The sequence below is a fragment of the Lissotriton helveticus genome, chromosome 8 (assembly GCF_964261635.1).
Source record: "Lissotriton helveticus chromosome 8, aLisHel1.1, whole genome shotgun sequence".
NCBI classification, from domain to species: domain Eukaryota; kingdom Metazoa; phylum Chordata; class Amphibia; order Caudata; family Salamandridae; genus Lissotriton; species Lissotriton helveticus.
This window is the reverse complement of record NC_136069.1, coordinates 1,505,624,356-1,505,648,839: the sequence shown is the minus strand read 5'-3', so window position 1 is coordinate 1,505,648,839 and position 24,484 is coordinate 1,505,624,356. Positions and strand designations below refer to the sequence as shown.

Here is a 24,484-nt window from a genome sequence, read left to right as displayed (position 1 = left end):
TTTTTACCCAGCAGAGGAAGCACTATATTTTACCTATTCTAAGAGAGGCACACTTTACGCAGTTTCGACCTGCGTATATGATGCTTACAATCTCTGCCCACTCTGGAGATTTATTGCAGCGTGGCATCCTTTTTTTGGGCTGTCCTTTACTCCAGAAAGAAAATGTCTTTATCTCCTTCACATTAACGAATATGGTGTATAACTATATGTTGCAATGCTGGGTGGTGTAATCTGCGCCTAGTATATTTTATCTATTGTTTACCTACTATCATTCTATGTTCCTACAATTGAAAAAAATGTGTCTGTTTGCTGGGGCAGATGGGGAGTGCATGGCGGACCCATTACACGGGTTTTGTCTCCCCTTGTTTGCTCAAGTTTTGCTGAATTACAACCATGTTGTAGGAACTTTGTGTGAATGCGAGAAACAATCCACCTAAATGTGAAAGTTTTTAATACTTTGTCGTTTTACTGATGAAAATGGGTTGTTGATCAACGCTATTTAGTGGTTGTGTCATTTCACCTTAAATCTCTACTACTTATGTGGTCCTCCTGTCGAATTGGGCATATATTTTGAATCGATCACATGAATTGTATTTTTATATTTTTTATCTTGTACTGTGTTATATATTGCTTTTATGGATGGCTAACTGCCACCGAATAAAGTTATATATTGCGTGATTGATTGATTGACATTCGAGAAAGAAAGTACTTTAATGCACACTAGAATGTACTAACACGTAAGAAACAGAACAATTTAGTGTCATGGATGCTGTTAGGCAGGACTGCACCTCTATCTGATGTTTCTCCCTGGACGCCGTTTCTGATCTTGACTTCTCCCCCTCTTCAGCTAAGGACTATAATCAGAACAAAACTTCCACCTGCATCCGCATCTTTTCAGTGGCCTACAAATAGCAGTTCAGCATTTTAGAGGTTGTTAATCTATTGTGCCCAATATATATCTTCTCATAATTAGATTTTGGTCTCATGCTTTAATCAAGAGTTACTTCGTCTTTGTGACCTTTTGTCTCTCTCAAGAAATAATTTGCAACTTGCCTTCCCAGAAGATGCCATAACAATGTAGGCATTTACACAGGAATTCAAGAATTAATTGAAAACATTTATTGCCTTCTATTGCCACAATATATCTATAACGTAGTTCCAAAATCAGAACTTGCCTTCGGGGTTTTCAACGCAAGATATTTTCCTCAAATAACTAACTCCCAGTTACAAAGGTGCATTCAAGTTAGCCCCAGTAGTCCTCTCAAGCAAAGCCCAAATTAAGTTTTTTTTTTTTTTTACATTAAAATCATTTTTATTGAAATAACATATACAAACGAAAATACATACATGAATTCATACATGAAATAACGGAAGCCAATAAAGAAAAATGAGAAAAAAGAAAATGAAAAAGAAAAAGAAAAAAAAAGAAACAATATAAATGGGTCCGACTTAAAAATAAACATACAAATAAGTTGATACTTATAAGTTTGTATACCCAAGTACCTGTTGGTTACACCCAGTGTCAACATGACAATAGTATTGCGGGTACATCGGTGGACGAGGCTAACTATTACAAACGGCCATGTAAGCAAGTAATGTGGTTATATTCAAAACATTGAAATTACCATGAAGTTACATATATTACTGTAATGGGAGGAAGTCACGGGGGATCAAACGAAAATGAGAGGCGTCTAGGGACTTCCAGAGTTTCCTGTGAGTATTACGCCAAGGAGAGGAGTGGAGGGGCGGATTGCCCGCTCCTCTCAGAAAGGATAGCCATTCTTGCCAGATTCTAAAGGACACATCTTTAGCATTCATCCATTTGCATAATATGACTTTGCAAGCTAAGGTAAGCAAGAGATCCAACAGCTGGTGGTCATTATCGTTGGCTAGCGTTGGGTCTAAGATGCCTAAGAGAATTCTCTGGGGGGGTTGTAATTGAAAAAGTGATCTATACATTTATACATTTTTCCTCAATACAGTTGCAAGGAGGGACAAGTGAAGAGCAAGTGAGCAAGATCTCCGACAGCGGAGTTACAGTTCCAGCATGTCTGATTCTCTCTTAAACGTAGTTTAAAAAGTTTTTCAGGTGTCCAGTATGACCTGGTGAGTATCATATATTTCGTTTGAGACAGGATAGGGGACATTTTATTCGAGAAGGCTGTGCTATATATTTTATCCCAGTCAAACCTGAGATTGGTAGAGTTGTGTTCTGATACCCATTTGACCTCATTTTGTCTGTGTGATTTTCAAGGGAGGGGTAGAAGGAGTTTATAATTTCTTGATACAATATGACCTGCTTTCGAAATTCGTGATATCCGAGATGTTAGCCAAGGGTCATAGGGCTTAATAGTGCGCGCTGAAAGAAGAGCTTTCAACTTCAGGAAGTCGTAAAAATCCATGGGAGTTAAATTGTGTTGGGCCTGAAGAGTTGAAAAAGGTATTGGATGGGGGCCTGCATAGAGGTCTTTTACTAAGTTTATGCTCTTCCGAGACCAGAGTTCCCAGTAAAGCATGCTACCTTCCAGCTTCAGCGAGGGATTCTGCCACAAAGAGACTATATTAGATTTGTTTAATCTTAATTTTGATTTTTGGAGCTGATCTAGTCTCAGGAGAGCACGTCTAGTATTGAGGAGAATATAACAAGAATGAGGCAGATGGGAAAGATCCATGGTGAGGAGGGCAGGTAAAGGCATGTTGTCGATGAGTGATTTCTCTATGTCTAGCCAGATTGGTGTGTAGTCCGGATTTACAGTCAGCCAGCTGGCTCCTTGCTTGCATAAAAATGCTGAAGTTAGGGAGACCCAGACCGCCTTTTTCTTTAGATAGGGCGGTCAGATATTCTGAGTTTCTTCCCCTGCCAAAGGAAAGTATTAAAGAGCTTATCAATCTTGTTCAAGAAGTCATCGGCAACATGCTCGCAAGGTAATTAACTAAGGGAGTCACCATCATTCATTTTCAGTGTTACAGCTCTGCCCCACCATGAAAGATATTTAGGTGACCACCCTTCTAGTAGATTGGAGATTTTTTTAAAGATTAGATTTTCGTTGATGTGGAGGGTAGAGATTAAATCTTTGTCAAAATCCAGACCCAGGTATTTAAAGCATTTTGGTTGCCATGTCAGGCCGGAATCCCCCAAAACGTCCTTGTTACCTACATTATTCAGGAGCTTTACTTCAGTTTTATCTTTGTTTAGTTTGTATCCTGACACACGGGAGAAACTTTCAATTGAGGACATGAGAGTAGGGATGGCCTCCTCCGCCTCTTCCGAGACCACTAAAACGTCATCCGCATAAGCAGTAAGTTTCACCGCTCATTCGTTAAAGTGGACTCTGCGATCCGGTCATTGTTGCTGATGTGGAGTAAGAATGGTTCAATTGCAAGTAAAAATAATGAGGGGGAGGGGGGGCAGCCATGCCTGGTTCCTTGTTGTAGCTGGAAGGGTGATGAGAACAAGCCACCCGCTCGGACCCTAGCCGAAGGGCTGAAATACAACGACATTACCATCCTCGTGAAATTTCCTCCAAGCTCAAACTTATTCAGCAATGCTTGTAGGTACGACAAATCAACTTTATCGAAAGCCTTTTCGGCATCAAGTGTTATCGCTACCGTGGGAGATGTGGCCAGTTTAGCCTTTTCCAATACATGAGCTAAAATCCTGGTGTTGTCACTGGAAAGACTGCTCTTTAAAAAAACAACCTGAGAGGGTTGAATAAGTTTGGGCAGGATCTTTTGTAGCTAGGATCATAGCAAAAAGCTTACAATCTATGTTGATAAGGGAAATTGGTCTGTAATTTTTGGGGAGTGTTGGGTCTTTCCCTTCCTTGGGTAGCACTGCAATGATGGCTTCAGACAGTGTACCAGTGATTTTACCTGTTTCATTAAACAAAGTGTATTAGTGGCGGAGATAAGAGAGAGGGGAAACACTTGTAAAATTTTGCGCTGAACCCATCAGGGCCTGGTGCCTTCCCACATTTTAGAGATTTAATTGACTTTTCAATTTCCAGGGTGGTGATTGGGCTATTAAGTTCCGCTTGCTCTGTGTCTGAGAGAGTCGGTAAGTCACATTCGTTAAGATATTCCTGAATTTTAGCATTTTCTAAATCTTTATTTTTGGAGTATAAGGTGTTATAAAAGTATTTGAAGATTTCCGCAATCTTCTCTGGATCAGAGTATGTCATGCCATTATGATCTTGTATGCTATTAATTGTGTTCTTTTGCACTTTAAATTTTAAGGATGCAGTTAAACTCTTACCCGCCTTATTCGATTCACATAGCTTGAACCTCTTTTGTCTGTTTATCCAAACCCCTGCTCTATTGCTTATTATTTTATTATATTCGTATTTTTTATTAGCTAGTTTATTCAGTACGAATTCATCTCTAGATGCCAGGTGCTTACTTTCTAGGGCTGAGATCTCCTTTTCTAACTCGTCAAGGGCCTTGTTGTATTCCTTGTTAGCGGCTGATCTGATTTTAATGATTACGCCCCTAATAGTGCTTTACAGAGCTTCTCAGCGAGTTAGGTCAGAAGTGCGCCCCTCTTATTATGCTCTAGGTAAGATTGGATTGCAGGCTCTATGAATGGGTTATGCTGCTCCTTATCCAACACTTTATCATTTAGTTTCCAGATGGACTGACGACTGGTCGGTTTTACGTTGAAATGGATATATGCAGGAATGGTCTGATATTACTCTGGGCTCTATCGACGTCTCTTCGACTCTAGAGGTAGCGTTACTCGTGATAAATAGTCAATGCGAGTGTAGGAGTCGTGGGGTGGTGAATAAAATGTGTACTCTCTACTCGTGGGGTTTTGTCACCTCCAAGAATCTAGCAAATTAAAACGAGTGCAGAGGTTAGTAAAGGCTTTGTGGGATTTGTTACTACGGTAAGCGCACCTTGAGTCCCTGTCTAGAATCGGGTCTAAGGGCAGATTAAAGTCTCCCGCCAAGATATGCATGGCCGAGTCAGGAATAGCCTCAATCTGTTTAGTTAAGTCATTCCAGAAGTTTAGCTCGCTTGTATTTGGGGCATAGACATTCGTGACATAAAATTCTGTGTTGTCCTTAATTAATCTATTTGTGACCCATCTCCCATTAGTGTCGGCTGTGTATGATCCCACCTCAATATTTGATTTTTCGCTATCAGGGTCAGGACACTGTTTTCAGTCCTGCCCTCATGCTATTAATTTGTGACATTTGTACTTTTGACTTGTGATATATATATATATATATATATATATATATATATATATATATATATATATATTACCTACTGGCGGTCGCCAGTAGGTATATATAGTTAGGATTTTTTCTCTATGGGTTTTTTGAAAATTCTATGTCTAATAACTTTGGCGTTTGTGGACGGAATTGGCTGAAATTTTCAGGAAAATGGCACATTTTGTTTCTGAGCAGCCCTTGAAAATTTGGGGGGGGGTCGTCAAGGGGGGGCTGAGAAAAAAGGGGGGTCCCAAAACGTGTTTTTAACATTGAGTTTTCCATAGGGCGGTTGGCCTCACTTTTAGCCCGAACGGCTGAATGGATTTGCACGAAACTTGGCAAAATTGTAGGGACTGGTAGCCCGATGTGCCTTTTGTAGGTCTCAATATATGTGCTCCAGTGGATTTTGAGAAATTAACGTTTAAAAAAAGATATATATCTGTAACAGCGGACCGGGCAGCGCTCCAGGACGCGTACTTTTCGCGCAACGGAGCTTTGTGAAGCGAAGCTGATTGGTTCTCCGGCGTCTGTCAACATTCCAAACAGTCCGTAGCGGCCGCCATCTTGTCTCTCGGTAGGATCGAGAGACAAGAGGAGGCCAAAGCGAAGGGGCAAATGACCATAAGGGGGAATAGTAGATCCTCGCTGACCCCCTACGTTTGATGTGGAGGTTTTAAAAGGGCCCCGCGGGGCAAAAAAAAATAAAATAATAATAATCGAACGGCTGAATGGATTTGCACGAAACTTGGCAAAATATTAGGGACTGGTAGCCCGATGTGCCTTTGCTAGGTCTCAATATATGTGCTCCAGTGGATTTTGAGAAATTAACGTTCAAAAAAAGATATATATCTGTAACAGCGCTCCGCTTCGCGTACTTTTTGCGTTACGGAGCTTTGCGAAGCTGATTGGTTCTCCGGCGTCTGTCAACATTCCAAACAGTCCGTAGCGGCCGCCATCTTGTCTCTCGGTAGGATTGAGAGACAAGAGGAGGCCAAAGCGAAGGGGGAAATGACCATAAGGGGGCATAGTAGATCCTTCCTGACCTCTTAGGTTTGATGTACCATTTTGCCAAGTTTGGTGTAATTCCGTTCAGCCATTCAGGCTGTAGACGTATGTAAATGTCCTATGGAAAATTGCATGGGGAAAACACATTTGAAAGTGTTGAAATTTAGAACCAATTAAAATGTTACTTTGGTTTTGTATTTGTGTGTGATGAAAGTTAATTGGTTATGTATATACCGCCAGTAGGTATATATAGTTAGGATTTTTTCTCTATGGGTTTTTTTAAAATTCTATGTCTAATAACTTTGGCGTTTGTGGACGGAATTGGCTGAAATTTTCAGGAAAATGGCACATTTTGTTTCTGAGCAGCCCTTGAAAATTTGGGGGGGGTTCGTCAAGGAGGGGCTGAGAAAAAAGGGGGGGTCCCAAAACGTGTTTTTAACATTGAGTTTTCCATAGGGCGGTTGGCCTCACTTTTAGCCCGAACGGCTGAATGGATTTGCACGAAACTTGGCAAAATTGTAGGGACTGGTAGCCCGATGTGCCTTTTGTAGGTCTCAATATATGTGCTCCAGTGGATTTTGAGAAATTAACGTTTAAAAAAAGATATATATCTGTAACAGCGGACCGGGCAGCGCTCCAGGACGCGTACTTTTCGCGCAACGGAGCTTTGAGAAGCGAAGCTGATTGGTTCTCCGGCGTCTGTCAACATTCCAAACAGTCCGTAGCGGCAGCCATCTTGTCTCTCGGTAGGATCGAGAGACAAGAGGAGGCCAAAGCGAAGGGGCAAATGACCATAAGGGGGAATAGTAGATCCTCGCTGACCCCCTACGTTTGATGTGGAGGTTTTAAAAGGGCCCCGCGGGGCAAAAAAAAAATAAATAATAATAATCGAACGGCTGAATGGATTTGCACGAAACTTGGCAAAATATTAGGGACTGGTAGCCCGATGTGCCTTTGCTAGGTCTCAATATATGTGCTCCAGTGGATTTTGAGAAATTAACGTTCAAAAAAAGATATATATCTGTAACAGCGCACCGCTTCGCGTACTTTTTGCGTTACGGAGCTTTGCGAAGCTGATTGGTTCTCCGGCGTCTGTCAACATTCCAAACAGTCCGTAGCGGCCGCCATCTTGTCTCTCGGTAGGATTGAGAGACAAGAGAGGCCAAAGCGAAGGGGGAAATGACCATAAGGGGGCATAGTAGATCCTTCCTGACCTCTTAGGTTTGATGTACCATTTTGCCAAGTTTGGTGTAATTCCGTTCAGCCATTCAGGCTGTAGACGTATGTAAATGTCCTATGGAAAATTGCATGGGGAAAACACATTTGAAAGTGTTGAAATTTAGAACCAATTAAAATGTTACTTTGGTTTTGTATTTGTGTGTGATGAAAGTTAATTGGTTATGTATATATTTCAAATGAGAGGAAACCACAGCCATTTTGTGATACTACTGTCTGAGGTACATTTGTGAGGAATTTTTGGTGGTGAATTTCTGGTGTTTGATTTACACAGTACTAACACTTCTCCTACTTTTAAAAAGGTGAGTTGTTAATTTGTAAGGGGAACTATGTTGTACACTTGAAGATAATTTGAAAAATGTTTTCTGTTATTTATTTGCAGTCCTTCTGTTATACTAAATACTTGATAAAGTTAGTTTTATATTATGTATTACTAAAAACGATAAATGAAAGTGATTATTTTTTTCTGCAATTTACAGCAAGCAATTTCAAAATAAAATGGCTCACAATGAAGAGACCGTGGCAATTTCTTTTGAATTGTCCACTACATTGATTGAAATTGAGAGCACCAATAATGAAATATTGTCACAAGGAGGACATGACTTGTATGATTCCATTAGATTGATTGAAATGGACAGCACCAAGAATGAAATATTGTCACAAGGAGATGACTTGAATGATTCCACTACATTGATTGAAATTGAGAGCACCAATAATGAAATATTGTCACAAGGAGGAGATGACTTGTATGATTCCATTAGATTGATTGAAATGGACAGCACCAATAATGAAATATTGTCACAAGGAGGAGATGACTTGAATGATTCCACTACATTGATTGAAATTGAGAGCACCAATAATGAAATATTGTCACGAGGAGATGACTTGAATGATTCCACTACATTGATTGAAATTGACAGCACCAATAATGAAATATTGTCACAAGGAGGAGATGACTTGAATGATTTTTTTTGATCAATCTCTTGATGGCGAATTTATCGAGTGTTTGGAGACCATAGAGTTACAAGAATCATCATTGGAGACTTTTCATGAGGACATTGCTGATGAGGACATGTTACTAGTTCTTTCAAATTTAGAAAATTCTGAAGAATAAATTTATATTTAGAAATCAAAAATAGTTTGAGACATTATTCATTTTTATTTTTAATTTATGAGGTTGTAGCGAAGTGATTGTAGTATAAAATGAGACTTATAGTATAGAGTGCAACATTTTTATGTTACATGGTAAGTTTACTCATATTTACTTCCCTTCTGCCACTATATTATCTCCAATGTGTATTTGACATCTCTTCTTCATCTCCGGCCTCCTTTCTCTCACTGTGTGTCTCCGATGCATCTCATCGCTGCTATTTTGTGTAATTACAGAAGAGAGTAAAATAAAATAGTTCGGAACGTGAAAAGGGGGCAAAGTAGAGTACTCCTCACCCCCTAGGCCTTTTTAGGCGGTCCCAAAAGGATCAGTTTCTGCTTTCCTGAGAGATTATGGTATGAGTTCCATATACCACAATAACTTGCATTACAACATGCAAGATATCTATCTCCTATTACCAACTTTTGGAGATATTCGCGCTAAGCGCGAATATCTCCAAAAAGTAACACCTGCCCTGAGCAGTTCTTAGCCATGTTATCCAATGGGAGGTGGATAACATGGCTAAGAGCATTAGCTCGGTAATGCATGAATATCGCTGAGTTTTTAGCGATATTCATGCATTGCGGCCGTTTATTATCGCATTTGCGATAAACCTTGATAATAGCAAGGTTTATCTTCGATAATTTCTGACGATGCTTAGTGGTAAAAAATTCGTTGGTAAGCATCGTTAGCGATAAATATCGCTTAACTTTGGTAATATGCCCCAACGTCTGTTAACGTTCGATTCGAAGGAAATGAGGAAGTGTTGAAAAACATTGTCTGCGCCATCTTGCCTTTTTTGAAATGCCACACTTTTGTCGTGCACGGCAGCCATTTTAGATGTCTTGACCAGACCCACTCTCTGCACGCTGTCGATTCGTAGCATGGCTCCTCACCCACGCAAGCATCTTCCCCAGGCACTGGTCACCACCGCTCTCTGTCTTATGCATGGGCAATAAACCTCTCCCCATCTGCGCTGCTCTTCCCTGAGAATCACACTCTGTGCCCGCCCGACACCTCCCTTTCGCCCTATTCACTACCGCACCCTCTGACACTCCTCTTCCTCTGTGTCCGATTGTCCAGGCTATCAGCTAGCCCTGCAGATGTAGTTTATGGCCCCAGCTGTAAAGAATCACCCCTCTTCAAAGGAGTTATAGTAGATCAAGGCCCACACCCGATGAGATCCGTCACACCACACGTGTTCCTACTATCTGAAAACCATCCTGTATTGTGATTGGGGAGGGGACCGATCCTGAAGCGGAAGATTCCAGGAATGACTCTTTGTACATCAAAGTTTTTACAATTATGTGTCACATTAAAAATATATAGCACTCCAACAAAGTAGTAGGAATATAAAACTTTAATAACATATAAATATATACAACAAAACAAAAACAGTAAAAACATTTAAACAACGAAGAGACCGTGGCAATTTCTTTTGAATTATCCAATAGATTTATTGAAATTGACAGCACCAATAATGAAATATTCTTGTCAGTAGCGGTCTGTTGTGCGAATAGTTCCAAGGCAGCAGAACGCGCTGAAATCTAGATGGCACGAAGGTGATGTCTAGTAAGTTGCCGCCCAGCAAATAACGGCGTGGGGCGCCGCGGGGGTGAGTGAGTCCAGTAGGCACCACAGCTATTCTTACCGGCATTGCAGAATTACTGCTGGGGACAATGCCTGTGCTGTAGCAGGGTCACAGCAGAAACAAAAAGGATTCTGTTGAAGATGTTGTTGGTTTTCAATTTGAAAACAGTTCTGGTGTCAACTGCTATGCTAATGTAGTGGTTAATGTTTTGTTTTCTCTAGAAAATGTAAAAGAGGGGGAGGCAGTCCAAAGTTCCGTTAAAAGGGCAAAGGAAAGGATCGGTGGTTTGAACTATCAGTCAAAAAGGGGAGGGGGTGCAATAATTTTTCCTACCGGGTCACACTGTGCTTTCACCGGAAGTGAGGTCTGCAGGATTCTAGTAACGCAAAGTGAGACTGGCGCCAGCATGGGAGCGCCGACGTCCCGCGGATACAGTTTCGTCACTCCACGGGCGATCATGGCAGTCATTCCCCATCGGGGGTCGGAGACTCCCGCGGCTCCTCTAGAATCTTCAAGGTCGTGGAGGACTACGGTGGTGGAGTCAACCAGTGACCGGGCCATTTCTTTATGCTGGGCCCGCTCTTGTCAGGTCGACCGCCATTTTGAGAGTTCGGCAGCTACCGGCGATCGCGGGGTCACATGAGCGGACGGGCTCCACCCTGCCGGGCGAGACGTTGCAGCATGGCCATAGTGGAAGAACCCTTTTCCGGGCGCCTGGAGCGCTGAGGGTGCAGCTGGGAAGCCTCCACCTGGGGAGGCGGGAGAGGCCTGTTCGCACCGTCTCTCCCTCCCAGTGCACCCCACGGCGTCTCGCTTGAGATTTGTTATGGCCGGACCAGGCGATGAGGACGAGGGGGGGGGGGGTCGGAGGCATGTGCAAGACATCCCCCCCCAGTGTTGTCGCAGCCATTATTCAAGAAAGAAGAAGTGTCCCGTCCGTCTTCGGGCCGGGCTTCCGGTAGATGTCGGCCGGACGCCCCTGGCTCTGGCCCCATGAACGGGTTTCTTGGTTTATCGGCTGCAGCCGGATCCCGTCGGCCTCGGCCCCCCGACCGTTGGTGGCCGGACCGGAAGAGCATGTGGCGGGACTACCTGCAACTCTCAAGGGCCACCGCGGCCGGACTGGGAGAGAGAGGGGAGGGTCGAGGAGACATTCCCCCCCCCTGCAACTGTTCAGCGTTGTAAAGGCAATCCCCTTGCCGGGTCCCGCTGGCCTCGGCCTCTCCTCCGGCTACACCCTACGTTAGGATCTCCTGGCCGAGGCGTGGCAGCAGGACCTGCCTTATATGGGCTGCTCCCGGCTGGGCGTAGCCGGAACCCTGCCCCACCTTGGAAGTTTCCAGAGTGGGGGCGGATGTTCTACTGACTTGCATTTTCCCTAGTCTATCGATTTTTTTGGCGTGGCAGGCGGTGGGACAGCGAGGGGTGATTTGGTTTCTCTTACTGTTTTTCTGGTCTCTCACCACTGGCATATTTTAACGTTTTCTTGTTTCTAGGACATTAATAGGTTTTATCATTACGTTATGTTATCGTTTCTTTGTTCGTTGTTTAATAAAAGTTCATGTTCATCAGTGGCCTACTGATTTTCGTTTTCCTATTCTTTTCTTTCCAGGTTGTTTCATGCTAAAGTTTCTGTTAACAGGATACAGTGATCACTTCGTTATTATTGCATATGTCCTTTTCACTAGGGGTGCTCTCTGGTCGGGCCAGATGACGTATCTCTAGTAAATGGTCCGGGTGAAACAGGTGCATCAATCAGTGGGGAGTAGATAGGCATGACAGATTACAACGGGGGAGAAAGGTCCGCATTACGTACCCTTTCACTACTTGCAAAGATTTTCCTACGTTTATTTGCAAACAGGGAATACCTCCAAAAAGAACTAATTCCCAAACAGTCAATGTTCGGACAATCAATCAATCAATGAGGAATGAAATAGGTACGACGTGTTAAAGGCTTGCGTTACCTACCCTTCACTATCTGCAAAGGGAGAGAGAATATTCCTATTCTTCCTCGTTTGCAGGCAGAGAAGATCCTTAAGAGAATTAACTTCGAACAATTCAATGCTCGATTCAAACAATCAACAAGGGGTACTGTGAACACAAATGAACGCCGCTTATGTACATACGCATTGCTATTTTCAACAGGTTGTTCCTAATGTTTCTATTTTAGCGAGGTCAAAAAGAGATCCCATTAGTGGCCTACTGATTTTGCTCGATTCCTTTTGTTTTTTTACACGATTTTTCGCTATCTGCAAAGACTAAACAGAGTATTGCGACTCTGTGCTTGTTTGTAAATAGAGAATGAACCAAAGAGAACAATCAATCAAATGGAGAGAGAAGCAGGCACGACGGATTACAAAGGGGGCAAAGGGCTGCGTTAACTACCCTTCACTATCTGCAAAGAGAGAGTACTCCTAATAGAAATGAGGGGTGGGGGGCAGCATTCAAAGCAGATCAGTGTGCATAAACACGAAAATGTTTTTACTTACCACGTACTTGACATTCGACAGCTTATGATATTTGCTATTAAAAAACCATTGAAATTCACTGAAAAACCCATAGGTTATAGACCATATATAGTTAGGAATTAGCATTTACAAAACCTTGAAAATTCACTGAAAAAACCATAGGTTATACACCATATATAGTTAGGAATTAGCATTTAAAAAACCTTATTTTACTCACACAAAACCATTGAAATTCCATATATAGTTAGTTGCACTAACTATATATCGCGCACCCGCAATCCACTGCTGATCATGTCACATATTACATCATTCATGACATGGTCAGTGACATCACTGATGACATCACTGATGACATCTCAAATGACATCACTGATGAGATCACTGATGACATCTCATTTGACATCAATGACCACATCACTGATGATATCATTCATGTGACAATACAATGCATCTCCTCACGTTTTAATATAACCTCTGTTTCACCCAGTGTTAAATACAGAGTATAATTTTTGAAACCATTGACACACCAATACTAGTTACTACATACGAACTCACTGATTCCTACGTCTACACACACATTCACTCATTCACCCATACAATCATTCATACATACAATCACTCATCTTTACAACACTATCATATGCAAGTATACACCTATACAGACACTTACACTCTGCCACTCATCCATGGAGTTACTCACACACCTAGTCAGTCCTGTAAAGAATCAATCACACTTCCATTTTCTTGTCTATACAGTTAAACATAGAGCACCTTACATTTTCAAACATATACTAACACATACTTACTTTCTTATACAATCATTGATACAAGTACACATTGATCTGCACAGTCACACACCTCCCAGCCAGCCACACACACACTCAGTCTCCTATACAAATACTTGGACAATCAATCAATAACCCATATAGTTAATCATATAGCTACTGATCAACACATGCAGCAGTTTACAGAACAACAGACATAATGATGCACAAATTAAGACAGTTTAGTCACTAACCCATGCACTCAGTGAGACACATTTAATCACTCACTCATACATTCAGTCATGCACCTACTAAATCCTTCGTCCAGACACTTATACATCTACTCATTCTTCAATATGTAAAACATATTTAAACTTTACAGAAACACACAGTCACTGGATGATGTCATCAGTGATCTCATCAGTGATGTCATTTGAGATGTCATCAGTGATGTCACTGACCATGTCATGAATGATGTAATATGTGACATGATCAGCAGTGGATTGCGGGTGCGCGATATATAGTTAGTGCAACTAACTATATATGGAATTTCAATGGTTTTGTGTGAGTAAAATAAGGTTTTTTAAATGCTAATTCCTAACTATATATGGTGTATAACCTATGGTTTTTTCAGTGAATATATATATATATATATATATATATCTCTCTCTCACAGGTCAAAAGTACAAATGTCTCAAATTAATAGCATAAGGGCAGGACTGAATTATATGTCTGGGGTATTTTGACCTGTTATTAATGGGGGATCATCATCAGGACCTAAATCTGTGCAAGGTTGAGAAGTTAATATAAATGTTGAGATTAACTGCAGAATTACAGTTATATTGGTCAATTGCAGGACATCTGAATTTAATATCAGCCCTGTTTTCTGCAGGGCCAAATTGCCAGAAATATATGGGGGAACCATTAAGGAATATGTGGAAGGCTGTAGTCTAACCTGAATACAGCGAATGAGGACCAGAACTGCGTCAGGGGACATATCTCCTCAATGAGTATAGGACAGTGTCCAGAATTAACTTCTGCATATGATCAGGGCAGAACTGTTAGGCCCTAATGTTAAAGAAACCTCACATAGCCATTCAATATCTGTATAAGGCATCACTTTACACCTGCTATTTTAGGTTAGGTCTTAATGGCTATGGATAATGGTTTCATAGCAAGTAAAAATGGGAGAGGATAGAGGGGATACCCTACTGAGCCCTCTCTAGAGTAAAATTATCTGGAAAAGAAGCCTGCAAAAGTAACCTTAGTAGATAGAGTTCGAAGCAAGGGATTTTCAATAAAATTCTTTCTACTCCATATTGGTCTTATGTTCTAAAAAAAATAACTGCATTCTATTTTACCAGAAACCACCTAAATATTTATGGCAGTTTTAGCTTTTTCCCCTCATCCAAACAGTATATGAAGTAACCGCATATTAGTGTAATGCGTATCTACTAGGCACGCAGTCTAGTTTTGTTTCATGAATCAAAAATTGAATCAGTTTTTATGTAATCTGTTCAGTAGAACTTTAGCAAGGATTTTGACGTCTGTCTCAAAAATGGATGCAGGCTTATAATTTTCACGTTTTGAGATATCCTGTGTTTATTCAGGAAATACTTTAATCAAAGCCCTATTGAACTCTGGTAGCTATGTGCCTATGTCTTGTATTTCTGTAAACACATTGACAAGAAGTAATGTATAGTCTTTGGTTAATTTATAAAATTCAATTGGAAAACCATTGGAGAGCATGAATGACTTTTCAATGCATTAGAACTCTGCATGGGCTTCAAAAAGGGCGTGTCTTTAGCTGGTTCAAGAGTCCACGTCTTCCTTCACAACCTCAGAAAAGTAAGAGACGCATCTAAAAATCAGATCAAAACTGCAGTCCACTCTGTGATCCCTCGTTTTGACTCCTAGAGGGTACCCCAATCAGACCTAGTCCCACTAAAAGCCATACACAATTCTGCTGCTAGGCTATTGAAGACTTCTCCAAGTAGTGTTGACCATATTTCTCCCAGCCTACACAAATTAATTTGGCTACATCTGAGAGCTAGGATAATCTTCATGCGATGTTGCTTGCCGTACGATGTCTTGCATACTGCTTATTTTTCTCCTCTCTCGGCTCTACTCACCATCAATAAAATAATAATATCTTTGAAGTCAAAATCCGAGTTTGTATTTTGAAATTCAAGCCCATAGATCAGTCTCTGTAGCTGCAGTATCTGCTTAGAACGGACATCCAGAAAACAGCAGAACCCAACCTACCACCCTTATATTCAAGAGAAATCTGAAAACACATCTATTCTGGCTCTTTCTCAATGAAAGTTTGTATACAACACGAACTGTCCCCCTGGAACTGAAATGTGAAGCTGAATCCGTACCCCTGAGCTGAAATGAATCCATACATGTCTTTTACCATCTGCATGACTCTACGTTTTTTCCTCTCGTCTCACTTTTTTATAACCTTCAGTTGACTAGCTGTTAATCAGATTTTATCTCCCCCATTTATTTTAATTCCTATTATTGCACCACCGTGTTCATTGTTTTCTTACTTTTTAAATGTAAAGAGCCAAAAGGAACATGGGTGCTAGTGCACTATATAAGTACACTAAATAAATAAAATTGCTTCCTTTAGATTGTCTAACTGACAGTTCTTTGACCTGCTTTATTTTGTGTGCACCGGTTGTGTTGCCTAATACCAATCTATCCTCTCCTTGCAACCTAGGTAGGGAGCTATGTTTTAAAAATTAATAAGCCTATCGATGGTATCTGATCATTAGGATGAAACATGCATATTCATTAGTGTTGCACATGAGATTAGAGTTACTGTTGTATGATACTCTTTCACTTTTTACATGTTTCCTCTGTCTGCAACAGAATACTTTAGAAAAGATGTCTCGCATGTACCTGCTATTGGACAGATATGCCAGATACCAGGCTGTTATGTGGCTACCACATGTGCGAGCCACATAGTTATACAAATTAGACAGAACATCACATATGCGTCCACCACAGCTAAAATAGTTGGAATCAGCAGCTAAACCAGACACACCAGTAAGACCAGTTCATATTCTCCCCACCAATGTAGAAGACTCCTTTGCAAAGGGTTATTTCCTTGGGCCACCCCTCTCCCACATTAACAGGCACTCCTGGTCACTGAAATAAAACCTTGCCAACCAGCCATCTAACATGACCTCTCGTGGTCTTCCTTTATTGGATTTCAGTGCTAAACTATCGCCTCACACAGGGGACACAACAGTTTTCAGGGTGAAGTAGCTCTGAATACCTTTAAAATATTGCATCATGTAAAACAAATACAAATAGACCAATACATCACAACTGTGATCTGTGAGAAAACACCAGGAACTCACACAACCACACGTCAGACTGGGCAAGGCTCTAATAGGGCACATGAATGGTCATTGTGCAGTTAGAACACTATTTTGTTACTGAGTTAAGCATACTTCGTACTTTTTTATTCACTGACATAGTCCAGTAGCGTGCTGTTCAGTTTCTCCAACACCTTTTAGGTTTCCAAAATGAGCAATCAAAACCTGACCTTTCACTTCACCTTTGCTTTTTTTTTGCACTCATATGTGGTCTCCACTGCCTGTTCCCTTTTATTGATCACGAGTGATTTCTCTCTTTTCTTTTCCCAGGAAGCTATTCTGACCATATGAATGGAAGGAGAAGGTTTCTGTATGCCTCAGTAATTTCCATCCAAGATTCCCCGTTCCTGTATCCTGCTTGTCCAAACTGCTTTTCAAGGCTTGTTCAAGCCTTTCAAAGGTAAAAAAAAATTGTTTCTGCAAGCAGTTGGTGTGTATACTATTGTACGGTTTTATGTTTTTTTTTTAGCTCACTAACCTACAACCCTGAAAAGACCCCTGTTGCCCACCACCATCCTTTCTGCCTCATTTCAGTGGCAACCCCTGGAAGTCCAAACAGCTTTCAAAACACTCTTAGTAGGAGTATGTTATGGGGATTTCTAAAGTGTCCTTTCACACAAAGGGTATCGTGGCGCTGGAGTAGACAAGTAGGCCAATCAGGCTCCTAGTTAATATCCAGCTCTTCAGTTTCCTGCGGAATTTGAGAACGGATGGAGATGTCCTGATGTCGAGTGGAAGGTCGTTTCAGAGGCAATGGTGGAAAAGGAACATCCTCTTGCCTTGCTTCTGTGGGGTATTTTCGCAAGGTGGAGTGAGTCTGAGCGCAGTTGCCTGGTGGGTTGGTGGAAGTTGAGGCGGTGGTTGAGATAGGCAGGTCAGATGCTGTGTAGGGTTTTGTATGTGTCTGTGAGCAGCTTCTGGATTGGTAGTCAGTGTAGGTTGCTGAGGTGGGGCGTGATGTGTGCTGGTAATGAGGGTCTGGGTGACCATGCGTCTGGTGTTGATGGGGAGCCGCTAGAATATTTTGTGGAGCCTACATAGGCCATAGAATGAAGAAGCAGGAGGAGGTGACTTGTTTGGTCTTCTTGTGCCTGTCGCCGACGGTGATGCTGAGGTTTTGCCATGGCCGGTGGGGGTGGGCGTGGGTCCCAAGTTCTGATGGCCACAAGGAGGAGTCCCATGGAAAGCTCTTCTTCCTGAAGATCAGGACTTCATTTTTATCTGTGTTGAGCTTTGGGCAGTTCATTCTCATCCAGTTTGCTACATTAGATATGCAGGTGTTGAAGTTGATCCTGGTGGAGTGGTTGTTGTCTTTGAGGGAGAAGATGAGCTGGGTGTCGTCTGTGTAAGATACAATGTTGATTCCATGGGATTTTATGACATGGGTGAGGGACGCCATGTAGATGTTGGAGACAGTAGGTGTAGGAAGCTGGCTCTGTATAATGTATAGCAAAAGGAGGTATGGTGTGCACAGAGTCCTGGGAGTCCCCAAATGTATGGCAGAGGTAGATACTCTTAATGTAGTGATAGCTGGTCTGAGCAGTCACGCTTATCAGAGGGTAGTGTTAAGGATTTGTTGTAGGCAAGACATGATGTCACACACTCAAAGACTGAATCCAGACCAATTATTTGTATAAAAAGTTGATACTTTGTTATTTTTATTACTAGAAACAAGATTTACTTAGTAGCAGGTAAGTGGTACTTTCAAAACCATAATACTTTAAAAAATACGCTGAGGGGGCGTGGCCAAGATGGCGGAGTGAGAGGTCGCACGACCCGAGTGCTCCTCCTTACCTGACCGCCAGACCGAGGCCTAAGCACTTCTTCCCCCCCCCTCCTCCCCACCGAGAAGAGGGCGGAGGACGGTGGGGTGCTCCCTGCCTTCCGAGGACACAGCAGTGACAGCAGCCGGGCCGGACAGGAGCCGAGATCCGCCACAGCGCGCGGCAGCCGGGAACCTGGGAACCACCCGCGCCCAGAGTGAGCCCCGGCAGCCACTACATCATGGACAAACCCCGAGATTAACTCCGGCAGGGCGGTCCGCCAGCCGCGACGTCTTGCGGCTCTCCTGGGAACGGCGGCCGGAAGCGGGAGCCCACTGGTACCCCGGTGCCTGAGGGGGCGTGCGGATGGCGGCACCGCCAAATCGAGACCGAGGTCGCGGCCTGTGCGGCCTGGGCCCTGGCCGGCTCGGGTGGCGCCCAGTAACAGACGGGTCCCCAGAAGCACGGAGGGAGCTGAACGACCGCCAGGGACACGGCAGATAGCCCCAACGTCCGGGTGTGGAGAGAGTCCAGGAGGACAGACACGGGGAGCCCAGAACGGAGGACCGCGTAGAGGGCCCGCCGAGACAAGGAAGGCGAGTGCTGGACGGTTGCTAGCCACGCCTGGGCTCCCTCGGACCTGGAACACCCGAAGAGGTGAGGAGTAGGGAGGAGAGGCCGTGGTGGAGGGGCCCGGCCCCGGAGGCCGGCAGCTGGGCAACACGGAACACCAGGGACGCTGCGGACAGCACACCCGCGGACGCCCGACCGCCTGGGGAGAAGGGGGCAATTGAGACCGGGGCTGCGGACTGCGGTTGGGGGAGCCAGGGCCTGGTCTGGCTGCCCCGCCCCCGAGCGCCAATACCAACGGTGCCTGAAAGAGCCACCAAAGACACAGAGCAAGGCCCGGTCGTCCACCATAGCAGGCATCAATGCGTTTGGGGACAGAGCGGGCCACGCAGGCTGGAACAGAGCCCGGGGCCGCGGATCGCGTGGGTCGGGCCCCAATGCGCACATCCCCTCGGAAATGAACTTGGTGGAGTGAGGAGACACCCAGGGAAGGACTGACTCCCACCGCACGCCACTCCGATCCATCTGTGGCTGGGGTGGCGCCGGATCCGGACCCGGAGGCGGCAAAGGTTGAGGTCCGACAGAGGAACTAAAGGCCCCATGACCACGTGGCGTGCAAAGCACTAGATCGCACAGGAATGCCCCGGGGAAGAGGCGGCCACGCTGCTGGAGCGGTGAAAGACTGTGGAACTGGCCGTCACACGAGAGACCCCGACACCACCAGTTGCGACATAATCCCTGGGAGGCACAGGGCGGAGATCGCACCCAAGTAGAGCACTGAGCGAGGGGAGCAGTAGGCCACCGGGGGCAAGGACTTGCAGTGTAAAAGGCCCCTTCCGCATGTGGTAGGAAGCAGAAGACCCGCAAAAAGGACACAGCGACCGAGGCGGCGCACACGCGGACGGCATGCGTGGAATGGCGGGCCAGAGAAAGAAAGGGGAAAGCACCCTCCCCGAAATGCTGAGCAAAACTCAAACCAAAGGGGACAGGGGACAGTCGTCCCCGAGCTCATCCAAGCCCCAACGTGATCCGGAAGAGGGAGAGGCGCCCATTACCAGGTCCTTCATGGAGTCTCTCTTCGCCTCCCTCCGAGAGGACTTCACCACCCTGAAGCAGGAGGTTGCGGGCGAGGTGCGGGAGATCCGGAGGGAGGTTGATGGCCTGGGCGAACGAGTTTCCACCATTGAAGATGCGGGGCGAGCACGGGATGAGGAGGTGGAACAGCTACAGCAGGACGTATTACGCCTGAAGGAACAACAGCTTGACCTGCAAGCCCACAACGAGGACTTGGAAAATAGGTCCCGGCGCAACAACATTTGGGTCCGTGGGGTCCCATCTAAAGAAGAGGGTACGGACATTGCGGCATACCTACAGGCCCTATTCCGGGTTATCTTAGTGGAGCCGGCAGACTTTCCCCATCAGGATTGACAGAGCACACAGGGTGGGGCTGGCGAGACGGGCGTCTTCGCCGCCCCCAGACATTTTGGCCTACCTGCCGGACTACCCTCTTAAAGAGCGCATCCTCAAGGAAGCACGGCGACAGCAGCCCCCCCGGTTCCGGGAGCACCCGATAGCCTTATTCCAGGACCTGTCGGCAATCACACTCCAAAAACGTAAAGCCTTCAAACCTGCAACATATTTTTTGAGGAGCAATGAGACCCCATATGCCTGGGGACACCCCTTCAGGCTGATTTTTAGGTGGAACGGCGCCCTGCACCAACTCCGCTCGCTCCAAGAAACATGTACTGTGCTCGGCATAGCGCAAGACGAGGGAGACACACCTCCGACAGCACACAGACGTCCTTCCAAGGATGGATGGCCGCAAATTGCGAGACGACGCTCACCCGCAAAGACCTCGAAACCTGACACACGCACTATCCAGATGGAGAGAGCCAATGCCATACACGAGGTGGCGAGGGACACCACCTCTTCAGAGTGATTGAATTCTGGGGGGAGTATGCATTAGCATATGTCATTAAAACGGTCCGGGAGAAGGGAGGGGAGCCAGGAAGGCGCGGTGGCTGGACGTCCACTCAGGTAATTCACCACAGCCCTGCACTTTATGAAGGCGGGACTGGGACTAAGTTCTTTCATTGGGGTTCTGGGATTGCCAGGTTGGGGTATGGGAGGGGGGAGGAGAGGTGGGGGGGAATCCTGTTGGGGTAGGGGAGGGTTGGGGGGGGGGACTGAAGGGATGTTGCCGTTCTGGGGTTGGGGGTTTGTGTTGGGGGGTTCCTCCTGTCCACCGTTTTTTTTTTTTTTATCCTTTTCCTTTTCCTTTGTGCGCCGCTTAGCACACAACCTAGAGCTACTGACACCATCCTGACGAAAGATGGCACACACTTGTCTTACAGTGCTCTCCCTTAATGTACGAGGGCTCAATAATCCCATTAAGCATCAAGCAGTCTTGTCTTCCCTGCACCTTGTTCGGAGACACACAGACCCTACTACTCACCTATGGCGTCTCTTCGATTGAACATCCTCTCTCTTAACGTGAGGGGACTGAATAACCCTATCAAACGCCGGGCGATACTTTCCCTCCTAGAGCACTCCACAGCGGACATCTGCCTCCTATAGGAGACGCATTTGCTGCCGAAGGACCACCACCGACTTAAATCCAGGGCCTTCCCACTGCAGTTTTTCTCGTCCGCATCTAAGAAGGTGGCAGGGGTGGCGATTCTGGTGTCCAAATCCTTTCGGGGTCAAGTTCTGAGAGGGAGGCAGAGATCAAGGGCAGGTTGCTGATACACCGCTTTCTGATAGCTCGGCAGACACTTTTAGTGGGCACCATTTACGCGCCTAATGAGGGTCAGGAAAGATTCCTACACATGGCCTTAGAGATAGCCACAGCGAACACTCAACCACACTTGCTACTGGGGGGCGACCTCAATTTAGTATTCCATAACACGGTGGATCGTTCATGCCAACGCTCGGGGCAGCTGGGATCACTCTCCACAGTGGGCCACGCACATCTTTAAGACCTTGGCCTGGTCGACCTATGGAGACACTTCCGCCCACACTCCACGGCATACACTTATTACTCAGCGGCCCATAAATCCTACGTTAGGCTTGACTATTTCCTCTGCTCCTCACAGCTGGTGCCCCGAGTGCAAGATGTTGATATACTCCCGACCTCCCTGTCGGATCACTCCCCGGTGATGACCACTTTCCTCTTCCCGGATGTGCCTGCCCCGCCTCGACATTGGCGCCTGCGGGATGCCTTGCTCCAAAGCCCTACCGTGGTGGAGAGGATTAAAGCAGCCAGCACCCAGTTTTTAACTCACAGTGCCAACACTGACACCACTTAGGCCACACAATGAGCTGCGCTCAAAGCAGTATTGCGGTGAGAGTTCATCTCTATCGCCACAGCCAACAACAGAGACCGCGCCCAGAAAAGAGCTGAAATAACCCAACTGGTAGCGGAGTTGGAGCAGATGCACCAACGAACGGGGGCAGCCCGTGCATGGCGCCAACTCTGTACGGAGAGGAAGATGCTGGCGGCATTAGACCAAGATGTGGCAGAATATGCAGTTCTCCGCCTCCGACATGCATACTATAGTGGGGGTGACCGCTGCGGGAAGCTCTTGGCGAGCAAATTGAGAGAGCAACGCCAAAGACAGGGCATAAGAGCCATACAGACCAGTCAGGGAGACCTTGCCGTCGACGGTGCTGACATAGCCGCGGCCTTTGGGGACTTTTATGAAACTCTATACGCAGCTGACTCGCTCGACCTACAGGCTGATCGTGCATACCTGGGAGGCACACGCCTCCCGTCCCTGAACGAGGCGCAAGCGGAGTTCCTAGATCGGCCCATTGGCCTGGAGCAAGTGATTTCGGCGATATCCCGCCTTAAATTGGGAAAATCACCTGGCCCAGACGGCTACTCGGCGGCCTTTTATAAAACGTTCTGCCACCAGGTTGCCCCACTACTGCGGGATCTTTTTAATACCTTCAGCCAACCAGGTGCCATTCCGGAGGACCTTCTGGAGGCGGCGATACCCAAACCTGGCCGTGACCCCACACGCTGTAGTTCCTATAGGCCGATATCCCTTTTGAACCTGGACCTTAAGCTCTACACGGGCATCCTCGCGAGTAGGTTGGCACCATACATGCAGCAGCTGGTGGAACCGGACCGGAACCGGAATTCCCCAGCGGCAGACCAGCGATAATACCAAACGGGTCCTCCACCTCATCGAGGCAGGGTCGCGGACGAGGCCAGACTGTATGCTACTTACCATCGATGCCGAAAAGGCCTTCGATAGGGTGCACTGGCCCTATTTGGAACTGGTGCTACAACACTTCGGGGTGGGAGAGGCTCTCCGCAACCGTATACTGAACTGCTATTGCCGGCCCAACGCCACGGTCCGTGTCAACGGACACACCTCCCCGCGCTTCCCAGTCGGCAGGGTCACCAGGCAGGGGTGCCCTCTCTCCTCTATCCTTTTTGCCCTGTACATGTAGCCACTAGCGCAACGGGTCAGGCAACATTCCCTCATCAAGGGCATCCCCTTCGGCGGCGACGTGCATAAGATCAGTTTATACGCGGACGATATCCTTCTTTCCCTTACGGAGCCGATGCAGTCGCTCCGAGCACTTTTTATCGAACTCCATACCTTCGTACTGGCTTCGGGGTTTAAGATCAAGGTGGAGAAATCGGAAGCCCTGAATATCTCCCTGCCGCCGGAGACTCTCATCGAGGTCCAAGGCGAGTTTGATATGCAATGGTCAAATACTACCATCCCCTATCTGGGAATTCTACTGGCCCCAACCGTCCAAGCCACCGCTGAGGCGAATTACACCAGGCTCCGTTCGCGCCTTAGCGACGAACTCCGGAGGTGGAAACATCACTCGCTCTCCTGGCTGGGGCGGATAGCAGCCACTAAGATGACTCTGCTACCACAAATACTTTACGTGTTCCAGAGTCTCCCTCTGCGCCCCCCAGCGGGTTGGCTCCAACGGACACAGTCTGACCTGGCGCGCTTTATCTGGAACGGTAGCCGTCCACGCTTCAAGCATGCGATTGCGATTCTTCCACCTGCCCACGGTGGGGTCGGTGTACCTGACCTCTCTCTATATTATCAAGCGACACAACTCCGCACCTTGGTGGAGTGGTTCCAGCTGGAATCGGGCAAGAATTAGCTCTTTCAAGACCAAGCTGTGGCGGGCAGGCCCCTACAGGGGATTCCATTCCTCCCCAGATGCCACCGTCCCCCCAATCTATACACATCACAGATCACAAGCACTGTCCTTGATTTATGTGTTCGGGTGTCGGTCTGGCACGAACTCACCTCGTTTCCCTCCCCGATGACCCAGCTCTTCGATAATCCCGATT

The 24,484-nt window shown here is 45.7% G+C and overlaps 1 protein-coding gene across 1 annotated transcript in view; it reads left to right on the top strand.

Moving 5' to 3' along the window:
* DDIAS (DNA damage induced apoptosis suppressor) overlaps nt 1-24,484 on the top strand; it is a 160,403-nt gene that overhangs the window by 53,975 nt on the left and 81,944 nt on the right. The window contains 1 exon segment of the mRNA XM_078658487.1: nt 17,090-17,219. Coding sequence (XP_078514613.1) covers nt 17,107-17,219 — 113 coding nt within the window. The 5' untranslated portion in view covers nt 17,090-17,106.